At 35.7% G+C, this 13,543-nt stretch overlaps 2 protein-coding genes across 2 annotated transcripts; both read right to left on the minus strand.

Moving 5' to 3' along the window:
* Window positions 1-4,798: 4,798 nt before the first annotated feature.
* Window positions 4,799-5,398, minus strand: LOTGIDRAFT_131290 (hypothetical protein; the record flags this gene model as incomplete). Its single annotated transcript, XM_009066139.1, has 1 exon — window positions 4,799-5,398. The coding sequence occupies one exon, from the start codon at window positions 5,396-5,398 to the stop codon at window positions 4,799-4,801; it is 600 nt and encodes a 199-aa protein (XP_009064387.1).
* Window positions 5,399-12,682: 7,284 nt separating this feature from the next.
* LOTGIDRAFT_77344 (hypothetical protein) lies at window positions 12,683-13,111 on the minus strand (the record flags this gene model as incomplete). Its single annotated transcript, XM_009066041.1, has 1 exon — window positions 12,683-13,111. A coding segment is annotated over one exon (429 nt), but the record flags the coding sequence as incomplete, so codon positions are not given.
* Between the last annotated feature and the right edge of the window lie 432 nt (window positions 13,112-13,543).

Consider the following 13,543-nt stretch of genomic DNA (forward strand, 5'->3'; position numbering starts at 1 on the left):
AGATTTACTTTGAAGTACAGAAGGTCAGGCATGTGGCAATCTGGCCCCGTTCTTGCCAGTCTTCTTTACGATGACCCAGAACACTACAGCTAAAATGTTAATACGAGAAGTTTCCTTATTGTTTTCAGGCAGTCATCGCCACTTGCTGTGCTGTACAGCAGTATGCGAATAAGAATTTTTCGTACATTCTCACTAACAGCTGATATTTAAAAAAAAAACTGTGATTGTTGCTAATTACAATGGCTATAGTGTTTTTGAATATTGTCTTGAAGATTATGGAAACTATTATTTTTAATATCTTTTTCAACATCTCAAATGACAACATTTTGACTGCAGCCCCTTTGAACATTCCTTCTTACACCAAACCAAAACCATTTTTCACCACCAATCTGTTCTCGTCCATGAGTCTACACTTGTTTGGAGTTGATATTTCAAGTTATGCGATTCAGAAATCGTGGTAGATTCATTCAGATTGATTCATTTTTAGGACGGGCTGCAGCATAGTCGGTTAGAATGACATTGGAATGACGTAAATTGCAAGGTACAAATGTTGGTCGTGGGTACTAATCTCGGTCGGCGTTAGTTTAGTTACCTCGAATAAGTCGTCTTTGATAATCTAGGCATTGGCTTGGCCTAGGATAGTTATTTGAAAAGATCCTCGCGATTCGAATCTGTTATCCTTGTTAAAATGGTTGTATCATTTTGTCTTTAATAGTATAGTTTAAGAGGGTATTCTTCCTTTAAAAACGTTAACAGGGTGTTAAGAATATCTGTATCAAGCACTTAATACGTTAACATTTTTATACGAACGTAATTCCAGACATAATAGTCAGAATCAAAAATAAGTCTGAAAAATAACACACTTGTTATTATTAAAAACACAATGCAATTACTTAAAAGAGCGAGTCGGCAATATATCGCGATTTCAAGTGTTTAATTATCTAGATGCTTTATTAAATCAAAACATTCCAGCAACGTTAAGTAAAGAAAAACCTTGGATTTTGGTATTGATTTGATGAAGTCTCATCGAAAGTAATTTACATGGTTTGATCTATATCGTTCAACTTATCAAAGAAAATGACGAATAAACAATCCTTAACAGCTATCCTCAAAATATCGTAAATTAACGTGCGAGTGTAAACATAAAGTAAGATTTGATAAAGTCAAATTCGTCCTCACTTAATGTACAAGATTTGCGTACGAACTTTTGACAAACGGGGATATGATGCGCCATTTTGGGGTATGATTTGAGAGTTGAATATATGTAGATAGTCTTCAGAAGTACTAGAAATGTACGAAAATCGCATAATTCATTCAAAAATATCTAAGAATTTATTTTCCTATTCCTATAGGTATCTTTTTCATTACAGTGTCTCAAGAAAAGACGACTCGTCTTTTTAACTTGCAAACACAGAAAATTCTTGACACATGGTTTTGAAGGTTCAAATTTCGACGGTGGGCTGTAAACACTATTACTGAGTGGCTAACCTAAAAAAAATTCCCGTTTCTGAGACTTTTGGCGCATCTGTCTAACATTTGTGTTGTTTGTCACGGATAATAATTTTTTGCCTGATTCTTACCCTTGTCAAAGAAAAGTCAGATGCTGATAATATCAATAATTAAAGTCAAGGTCTTTCATCTTTAAATTCAAACAATTCAGATCAAAGATTTGATGAATAGGACATTGAAATTAGATTTTCTTTCGTTTTCAGAATTTTTAAGTCTTTAAAAATATCAGTAAACAACAAAAAAAAGAGACAAAATTGTTATCTAATTTTAATGAGATTGATCTACATCAAAACCCTTCTTGATGACAAATGAACTAAATAATTCTATATAGACGTATAAAAACATAAGGAAGATCAATAGATACTATAGATTCTATTCCTAACTATAAGAAAACAATCCAAGATGAAAGCAATCCATCAAATATTAAAAACTTTAAAATGAAGCAAGATGTTACTTGCAAATTACAAAACTGGTAAACAAGGTTTTCAGCTAAAATAGTCGGAAAATCGCCAAGCAATTATTGAAATCAAATGAAATTCTCAAAAAATGAGAGCAATACATCAATATCATCTTAGTGAAAACAATATGTTTCCATGAAAGTTTTGTGTCTTGTTCTAGAAGCCTACATCTTTGCCCTGATATTAATAAACCAAGTACTAACGATCCGAACCGCAAATCTAAAACATCATTTTAGCGAAACATTGGTAGCAGTTAATGAACTTTTCGGCCTACATCTATCCAATTTCAATAGTCATGATGTCAATGATCATTTGTTATATTATGATAAGAAATTTAAATAACCAGAATCACGTGACGATATGCATAATTCCGGTGAATAATGTCTGCCATTCATTACCATGATATGTTGCAGAGCGCTAGGCTAGCTTCTATTAAACCTTCTTCGTATAATGCTCGAGATAATAAATGTGACATACAAATCCAAGCGGATGAAAACAACACTTCATGTCTAACCACCGGAGAGCGTAATTGGAAAAAAAGCAAACTCATTAAGAACTTTAGAAGCACTTGAGTGAATCCAGTGAATTAAATACTTACGCTGATGCAAGTGAATGATAAACGCAAATTTAATTACGATTAAATGTCTGTGTTTGTTGGACTGTTTAAAGTGGGCTTGAAAATTCTTTGTTTCTTGTAGTACTTTGAAATCAACTTAGCAGTTAAGCTTGAGGTCATTTTCGTTCTCTTATTAAAACAATATATAGTCCTTGTATCATAGATAATCTACACAGATAAAGACTGCCATGCAAACAATTTTTCCAAGGTAGCTCGACAACCCATTTCCTTAGCTAATAGTTGTTTTCTTTTAAATAATATAGTTTAGTTTATCCTGATCTATCATTTTAATATACTCTCCTCACGGTGATTAGACAAACACTCGGAATACAACAAAACAAAAAAATTCTCGTTTTTTGCCCAAAGCGTCATGCACCTATAATTGTACGTCAATTACATTCGTTCATATAGCGTAAAAATTTAATGTTTAAAACACAAGTATTATCAATAAATCTTAAAATCGAAACGACAGAAATGTAAATAATCGATATGAAATTAATTAGAATATTGGTTTGTGTAAAGGTATGAGAACGGGTCACGTTGGTACTGTGTATAGAGGCGTACTTACTAAAACACGAACCCACATGAACCGACCAGAAATGAACAGGAAACGATCATTTCAAATTCATACTTTTAAAAATAAAGCGCATGTTTGATCTGATTAGCATGCTTAGAATTTATAGCAAAATACTTTGAGGTCGTTACCTGGTTGTTTTTCTGCTCGGTTACTAGTCCTTTCACATTTTCTTTGGTCGTTTCCTGGTCGTTTCATGTCGGTTCGTGTTTTAGTAAGTACGATATATACGCTCGAAATATTCGATTAATTTTATCCAGGATACCAAATTATTTGTTGTCGGCAACTACTGATCCGTTCAACTGACACATTAATGAAGGACCAGTACCCGGCACATGACATATAATGGATATTGGTCTTTTTTCCCAAGTTACTCCAACTGCCCTAATTTGTTTAAACCACCTACCGTCATCCCCTTTTCCACCCAAACACAAAATAAAGAGCCAAAAAAAAATGAAAATTTACATCAGTAGGTTTGCACAGTCAGTAACTTCTTCTCCTGCAGTATTCTTTGGTATCCCAATGAATACTAGGGCAGTCACAAAATCCCTTTTCTAAGGGGCAATAATCCTGTTGTCTTTTAAAGTAAGTTCATCGCAACGCTTTCGGTGGACCTCAAACGATAACTTTTACATTTGTACGCATTTGGCATGAGTCATTTGTCCTGAATTCTAGAACCTCAGGTTGAGCCACCGCTCTGTTTCACAACAAAGCAGTATAACCAGCCAAAAACGAAAATCATCAATCAAATTAACACAAGGAACAATTGTATATTCAAGTTTTAATTTTTTTACACTATCAGTATTTTCTACACTGGTGTTATCTCCCGTTAATGTAAAATTTTCATTCCGATTCATAAGTATGTTCAGTTGCGACAGTTGGTTCAGGTAATTTTAGCAGTAACAGTTACTCTACATCTCATCTATCGACTGACGCGTTTTTTATGCACCCCCTGTTCTGAATAATATATCATTCAACCAATCAATGGCTCTATTCAAAGAACAGAAGTCCTTACTATGTGTGAAATTTTGAACAACTTTAGTGTTCCGGGGTTCAGTCCCAGCCTTTGGACTTAACAACCAATCTGGCTTCTGATAGTGATGCAGATCGAAGGTAAACGAATGATGTCCTTCGGGCAATACATAGAGACCCCATTTGCTACAGGCTGTGCAAGTTAAAATTCCCTCAAAAGTTACGCATTGAAAGAAAGCTTGGGTATGTCTTCCTTAGTAAACGTTATTTTGGTGAGTTAGATTACAAGACTAAAAGTAACATTTTATCAATGAAGTGCAAATTTATAGAATAAACAAAACAAAGCATTCAATTTGTATTCCGCCAAATCAACAAGCTATATTTGGTCAACATTTCAGATAAGTCTGACCAATCCGACTTAATCAAATACCTAGCTAAAAACTAACAAAATGTCCAGTCCAAAATACTAGTTTGGTAGATTCAGGCCGGCAATTTGTAGACACCCCTGAACATCTCATGACCGGATTTGCATCACGACACTCCGAATGTTGACCAGTGCTACATTAGTCTTAATGACTATATTTCCATTTGTATTCTTAGCGTTCACATTTAAATAACAACATTCAATACCAGCAAACCGCAATCCAGACGCATCATGGATTGTAAGATCTATGACCGGATTTGCATTATGGCACTCCAAATATGGACAAATCCATTGTTAGTCTTGATGATAATATTCCCATTGGTAGCCTTTGCGTTCAGATTGGAATAAGAACATTCGGTATCGTCAGCAAACCACCATCCAGACCCTTCATGGTTTATACAGTCTGTATTACCAGAGTTGTGATCATATGTGGTAAATGGTTGGTCGTCGGGTTCAAGACTGGTAAACATGCCGTCACACCAGGGGTCTTTAACTATATTCACAGAATGAATCTTTACTGTATAATTGGTCTTTTCATTTCCCATATTGAATAGATTGATATCCGTCTGACAAGTTTTCCCCTTATCATTTTTTAAATGAATGTCCATTCTAAAATCATTTACACCATTATTTTGAAGGACATGATATATTTTGTCCAGACCTAGCCAAAAACAGGTGTGCATACTACCAAATCCATTACGATAATCTTTCCAGTTTCTGTTAAAATCTGTACAGCCAGGGAGAAATTCACGTTTATGAATTGTAGTATAACCTCCGTAATCAAAAATACATAGTACTTCAAACGGTTTTCCAGGATACGACAATGGTTTAATAAATGAAATCATTTTTTTTCGACCTGACAACTCAGGCATTGTGTTACCATCAGTGCAATCTGTAAAAAACAAAAACTATAGCATCTTCACAATGTCAAGATATAACCAAGTTCGTCTTAAACCTTGACTGCAAAAGTTACCTTTCTTGTAACACGGAATGCAGCGATTTGATTGTATACCAGCGAAAACAGCCAATCAGGGCCCTCGACGTTATACATTATGACTGAAGCCAAATATTCCAAGAAGGATAACAATCTAAGAATAAACTATAAAATTATGTATGACAATAACAAAATATTTTCACGGTTTAAATAATGCTCAATATATCAATTGTAGAGCGATATAAAAAACTGGAGATATGGAGTAAAATTTTTCAGGTTATGTGTTAATGTTTCTTAATTATAATTAGAAAGGGGACAACTTCTTCAGAAACTGAACGATCAAGTTTGTCAACAAAGAATTACCGGTTCGAATTTTCGTTTACAGAAAATGGTTTACCTTGTATGACATTTTGACAGCACTGAGCATCATCACCGTAATATCCAACAGAACATCGACAGGTTTGGTCCTCATATCTCATGTAACTCTGAAAATATGCAAAAATGTACTTGGAGATAGCCACGAAAGGCGTAACTCATTCAGCACTTTAATGAAGTAACCATGCATGACACCTAAAGGGAGTAACCATGTATATAATACCTCAATGCAATAAGCATCCAAAGCACCTAAAATGGTGCAACCTTCTAACCATACAAGAACCTATATAATAGTTTTCGGGAAATGGGCGAGAAGTATAGTATCTATTATGTACTGATTGTTTTTAGTTTACTATGAACAATATTATCATTTAAGTTCTTATTTTTTGAATATGCAACTATCATTTTCTGTTTATAGACATGGGGGAATTTCTCTTGAAGGCTCTTATAGTGGGCATGAACTATCTTGCTTGTTCGATTTCTGGTTGTATTAAACGGGACAACAAAGGGTGCTATACCTACATTATGGTGAATATTTAGTCCTATAGGTCTTGCTGTATCCAATGTCTCAATCCAATGGGCTTCCCTAGATTGACGGAATTTGGTAGTTTCATCTTCGGGCAAGTCAATTTCTGTGCGCTCAATTGGGATTAGGGTGAGATCGTCTATTGAATGGTCGTCGAGGTTGAAATGATTACAAACAGGCTTGTCTTTCTTTAGTTTGATATCCGACATATGAGCATTAAAACGAGATCGTAAATTATTCTTAGTTTCTCCTACATATTGTTTGGGGCATTTCTTGCATGAAATTAAATATATTACATTCGAATGTTCACAAGTTAGATGTTACTGGATCGGGTAACTTTTATTCGTAGAGTTGCTTACAAAATAATGAGTTTCTGATATACAGGGACAAGATTTGCATCTACTGGACAAACATGGAGGATACTTCGGCATAAAGCCTGTTTTTAGCTGCTATCTGTTGCTAAGGTGGAATGTTTTATGTTTCGTAAAAATCGTTTAGAGTACCCACGCTCTTTCAGTTTTGAGAAAACAATCGTACAGGCTTGGTTGAAATTGGAAGATCTTGTGCAAATTCGATGAAATCGTACAACTTGTGACTTAATTATACCAGAAAAGGTATGTTTTGGGTGAAAGGAGCTCTTGTGCAAGAGTTGATGAGTATCAGTTTCTTTGAAATACACTTTAATATCCAGTTTATTTGTTTCAGCTATGGAATCTCCCTTAAAGACAGTGGTATCGAGAAAGTCTATGCTTTTGTCACTCACGTTTGCGGTTAGTTTGATGGAAGGATGGTGGTTGTTGAGAATTTCAAAGAATTCCCAAAACTGTTCGATAAAATAAGTCCAAACCATTAAAATGTCATCCACTCTGCCATGAAAAGGTTTGCCCGTAGCTGTCCCTGAAGTTTGTAACTATGTTTTACCATTAAATGTGAAATCGTTTCGACTAAGAGCTGTAGAATTGCATCATCGAGTCTGTTTGGATCTGGGTTTCTATTAAAAGCTTTACGAACTGCCGTTAAACCAGTAGCGTTATCGATATTGGTATACATAGAAGAAACGTCGATAGAAATTAAAATAGCATTAGAGAGAACTCGATGATTTTTTAATTTATTGACAAAATTGGTTGTGTCTTTAAAGTAGGCGCGATGTTGACATGCTAGGTGTAGTAAGAAATGATCAATGTATTCTGACACTGCATACGACTCACTACCACAGTCAGATATAATCGGGCGGCCTTTAGGGATTTTATTCGAGATAAACCACTCCTTTGTTGGATTCCTATGGATTTTAGGCAAAGTGTACAAATGTCTCTCACGACAATCAGGTTTGGCAGACAGATAGTCATATTGTTTCTGTTTGAGATAACTAGTTTTGACTAAATCGGCAAGAATATTGTTAATCATATTAGCAGTTTCTTTGAAAATTGGTTTCGGTAAAATGGCATAATGTTTAGGATTATTCAGTTGATTCTCTGCTTCTGAAACGTACTCCTCCCTATTGAGGACTTAACATGCACCTTTGTCACTCTTTTTAAATACAATGATATCGTCTTTCTTAAGTAAGTTTAACGCTTCTCATTCCATTCGTGTGAGATTAGGCTTTTCGTGTGTTATGGAAAGGTTCGCTGTCTCGCTATTCATACTCGCAAATATTTCAGGATGGACGGCGACCTGAGGGGGTGTCCATGTGGTTTTAGGAATAAACATTGTTCTAGCACCACGTCGTGGTTTCGAAAAAAATAAGTGCAGGAAAGATTTCGTTGAAATCGTTCAATGGTTGTCGGAGATAATTTAAGTTGGCTATCTTTGGTGTGGGAATAACCTTAAGAGTAGGAGTAAACATACATAACATCCATACGAAGTTAGCAAACATATATACTGATAACCCAAATTCTATCGACCTCCAAACAAGTAAAAAGTGAAATATTTGAACACAGATAGTAGCCTGTTGAGTGAAAGCGTCGATCTTTCCAAAGAGCGAAAGTTCTTGCAACAAAGTACGTCCAGCCATATAAAAGGGAAATAAGACAAGTTCAGGGTCTACACAACTACCAAAACCAACAACGACCACAAGATTGAATTAGTATCGCACGTCTCTATTCCTGGCAATGATCAAGCAGACCGTTGTGCCAAGGAAAGTCTGGGTCTGGAGGATATCGAGCCTGTAGAATACTCCTATTCAGAGTTCTGCAGTATCGTATCTTCTAGGATCTACCAGAAATGGGCCCACATGTTACGAAACCTCGACACCGCAAGATACCAGATTGATCCGAAGATACCAAACCAAACCAAACAGTCCATCTGCAGCCATCTGCAAAGTGTCAACCAGACTCCGGACCAACAACGTACTACGAGACCATCATTTCAACGCCATTAAATGTCGCTTCAGCCACGTTGCCACAAGATCGCGTGTCCTCATTCAATGCACTGAACTGAAACCCGCTCGTAAGCCACTGACAGAGTACCTGGAAACCAACGGCATACCACTCACCATACAGAACGTTTTGGCTCCACCCACGGACCACTGGTATACTATAATGGAACTCCATTTTATAACCAAATCTGTCTTGAACAGATAGGCTAAGTTTTTATACTCAAAGTTTCTTAACACTTTTTAATTATATCCAATCAATTTAACAAGTTTCATTGCAGAAACATCAGAGAACATCTTCCCCCATTTTGTTGAAAGCTTCATCCCCCCCCCACCCCCTCTCTATTCTCACTTCCTTTTTTCAGGTCTTCTAGTTTTCCAACAGATAACAGATAATCTAACCAAACCAAACCAACGACTGCCATTCGACTACCAATCAACAAGAAATACCATGATCAGAACGAGTTTGGTAGAACTTGTCATCTACCATCACCACTATCAGTTCAGGGTCTTGCAGTTGCTTGATAGATTGAAGGCTCTGTCATGAGTTGATACCAGATAATATAAATTCTTGTATGAGTCATTACATTGTGATAAAAATGGAAGGAACAGACTCCCTATTTCCTTGCGCTTGCGTCAAAAGTCATTACATCATATATAAAAGAAAAAAATAAAACATTACCAGAGAGAAACATCTACATTTCGCTACATCAAGATCATTCTCCAAATCCCCAGAACAGGTACTTCCACTCTCAAAAAGTGTACATGGCTCGGACTTTCCAAAGCAATATTCAAATCTCGTACACAGAGTATCCAAAACACAAGAGCTGGCACATTGAAACACTGAATTGGTCAATTCTGGCGGAGTTCTCGCTGTTTTTGTGGTCACAGACTTCAACGCCTGTTCATGATAGCTCACGTCAAATTTTACTTCTCTAGCCAACGCATGTGCTTTCGGCAATATTAACAGAATGCCGACAGCCACTATCGCGCACGTCTTTGTCACTAAAAACATTTTTGGAAATAACAACAAAGATTTTTTTTAAACATTTTCCTGTTAAACAGATACAATAATCAAACACGACTTCTTCAATAATCAATTAAGACTCACCGTAATTGTCCGCTGTTCAGACAATGAAGGAGGTCCCATGATGTAGGTTATAGTATAGATTTCTGGAAGGCTCATGATTAAATACTTTCTGAACACAGACAATGTCTGATTTAAGAGGAGCTAAGTTGATAAACCAACAAACCTTGTCCGATGGACCAAAGGCAAAGATTTAATATCCGGTATCAGTCTGGTCTGCTTCAGACGCATCTGGTAATGTCCAAAATCTCATTCACCGCGCTAAATCCACATTCTACTAGAAATGATGAAGGGCAATAATAGTTTTTGAGCACAGGTATCGGGTATTTCTCAACTTATTTTGGATGAATTTGTTGACGACTCATATGAATTCACCCCTTTCCTGAATAATCACCCCGGTGTATTTTATTCACCCCTCAGACTTTTTCACTTCCACCAAGGTCTCATTCACTCCCGGTTGAGAAGCTCTGGTTTAGTGTTTAGGACGAAGTTCGCAGTGTCTTGACATTTTGAATATTGCATTTTGATAGAAATTTTATTTGTTAATATTCATAACAAATTATCTGGGTTAATATTCTCGAAAACCTAAGTAATATGAAATCTAGATTTTAAGAAATACAGTAATCTGATTGGTTAATAAAAATTAAATTAAAATCAGTTTCAGTGGTTGAGCAATTAGATAACTAGAGCACTAAAGTTTTCGAGGTTTCAGTATGTTCATTTTTTCATATATCTCAATATCTTTCATGAGCTTAGGATTTAGACATAAGAATTGTGGTTAGAATTTGTATATGTTGTTTCTTTCTTCATTGAAAGCTAATGAATTGCAACAAAATGATATATTGATCAGCAACAACAAGCAAAACAATGAGTTCTTCAGCATTCTATTCATTAAGGAGCTCTACAAGCAATACAACAACTTACCTTCGTACAAAACTAAGCTGATTAAAATAAATATAAGGATGTATTAACAAATTTTGAAACAGGTTAACAGATTTTCTAATCGACAAATCTGATCCTACCCGTTCTTCGAATGTAATATACGGATCAGATATCGACCCGTTTAGGGCCAGACATAAAGTTTCATTTTTTTTTTTTATAGAAGTTGGTCTGAACATCTTTTGGCTGCTATTCTTTCAGTACTTTCACCATGATTAAAACCTAATTAATTATGGTATCAATATAAAGCTCAACCATTAATGGGTCCATCAAGATATTACCAGATAGTCTTCCACGCCCTATACCACAAAATACAACCGAGGGTAGGATTTCGCCTTCTTGGCAAATTTCGTAAGTTAAACCTAACAAGGTAGATCTGAAGGACTTAAAAACGATTTATGAAAAGAGCTTTGAATTCTACCTGAAATTTGGCCAATAACCCAAGGAGAACCGTCTGAGATTTTCTGTCAATTCAAATATAAAAACAATGATCAAATTCATAATTCAATATCATAACAAAAAATAATCAATTGATTATAGATGCCCGAGGAGAATTAATTAAAATGAAATGAAAGGATTTTTACAAAAATCGGATACTTATCAAACTTTATTGTTGATTTTAGTTTATCATTTCCTTGCTTTTTCTATTCGCAATTTCCATAATCATTTCAAAATGTGAAGAATGAAGTCAACAGAGGGAAATTGAATTCAAAATCAATAAAGTTTCAGTCGTGAAATTACTTGGTCAATAATCCTGAGAGTCGTTTAAAAACACACGAGTTATCTTCAAGGTACAGGCACACGAGCGGTTTTGGTCGGAGATTTTTGTCGCCGACTCGAATCTTTAATAAAATCTCGCGTGTGCCCGTGCATCCAAGACAGGACTATCGTTTGATATTTGTCTCTGATAGTTTTATCGTCTGAAAGACAGAACCTCATCATCCAATCTGATTTATTTTCTTTTAATTGCATGCTCCGCACGTGTCTCCTCGTGTACCTTTGCCAGTCGATGAAACTCTTGACAAAACTAGTCGCCGAAAAAAATCTATGACCAATACCGTTCGTGCGCCCTCACTTTTAGTCAAGGAGTACAAAGGACATGTAGAACTCTGCCACTTTAGCATTGACTAAATTTTGTATATCTTCTGAAAATTAATGGTGAAGGTCAAAATCACATGGCAGCTCATAATTTGGCAGTCCTTCAGTTTTCGTAAAGCTGAATCATGCTCTGTAATGACTAGTAGATTTCGTTGTGTCTTCTTGGCCGAGACTTGAACATCTATTTGAACTACCAGAGTCAGGTGACAAAGGAACACTGACAGTTCAAATCTAAAAAATGAAAATGCAAAAATATTCTTGATGTTAAGGATTTTGTACTGGTCTTTTATGATTCCTTTTTTTATTTCACAAAATTTCATTTCATAAAAGTTCATTTATAGAGACTTTCATTTGACAAACATATATGCGTTTTGTGCGTCAACCATCTCCGTCATTTCATACAAATAGCTTCATCTGAGACCGTACATATTGACCATTTACAAAATGGCAATAGCAACAACTGATTGGGCTTATGACAGCTCGTCATCTAACGAAAACTTTTAATATTGAGCTCTATCCAAAAGAAAGAACATAATATATTACATTCCTGTCCTGAATTGTTCACTAAATGAATACTTGAGAATTGATAAGCAGAGAACTTCAGTCAAATATCAAAAAATGAATAAAAGTATCTTTTGATAGTGTACACTTGCAATCTGATAAGTATTCGGATACGCTTCTAATATGGCTTTATTCGCAGACCCACGAAATTTTGTGGAGCACTACCCCGAGACGTCGGCCATAGCATAGCGACTTTAGAACCCATGAAGTAACTTTCACTACATCCTGTTTCATCGGCATACCACCAACCACCTTGACGATTATTAGCACAGTTGAAGGAGGTTTGATCGGAACCAGGAGCTGAGAAGGGAGATCCTTCAATATCCACGGCTCCTCTTAACGAGTCGCCACATCGGTGAAAAGCCCCTGTGTCATAATCTCCAAGAGTAATTGTATACCTTTCTGCAATCGTGCCAATAGAAAAATTACTATAGACATTTTCGCAGTAGTTTGTTCCAAAAAAGACAACCGATAGTCTGTTTTTTGGATGGTTATTTAAAATTTTCTTCATTCTGGTAAGTCCTAACCAATGATCACCATCGGCGTCTCCAAAACCATAAACATATTCTGCCATATTCCTGTTAAAGGATAAATCTTGACAGGCTTTATCCCGCGACATTATTAAGGTATAACCACCATGTAGAAATTCGCATGTTACTTCAAATGCCCCTGACATTCCCAATGGTTTGATATACGAGCGAACCCATTTATCAAAAACAGCCCAACCTCTACTATGGCCTTCACTGCAATCTGTATAATAAAAAAAAACGTAGCATTGTACTATCAGTATTTCGATACGAAGCGTAAAAACATCTTGAAATACATCTTAAGCTTTCTAAATGGAGACAATTGTTTTTCAAACATTACTGTCCCTCTGAAACTGAGGTAATTAAGGTCTTTCTCTGAAGATTCTATGAGAATTGTAGATTGAATCTCACCTTTTATGATATTTTCACAGTTGTTACCATATAACCCAATAGGACAAATCGCTCCGTTGTTTACCTTGCTAAATGTCTACAATAAAATACAATACAATGTTTAATTTATCCGATTAGTCTACAATCGAAACCTTAAAGTTTTATAATGATGGATAAATATG

This window comes from Lottia gigantea (assembly GCF_000327385.1).
Source record: "Lottia gigantea unplaced genomic scaffold LOTGIsca_73, whole genome shotgun sequence".
Lineage (NCBI taxonomy): Eukaryota > Metazoa > Mollusca > Gastropoda > Lottiidae > Lottia > Lottia gigantea.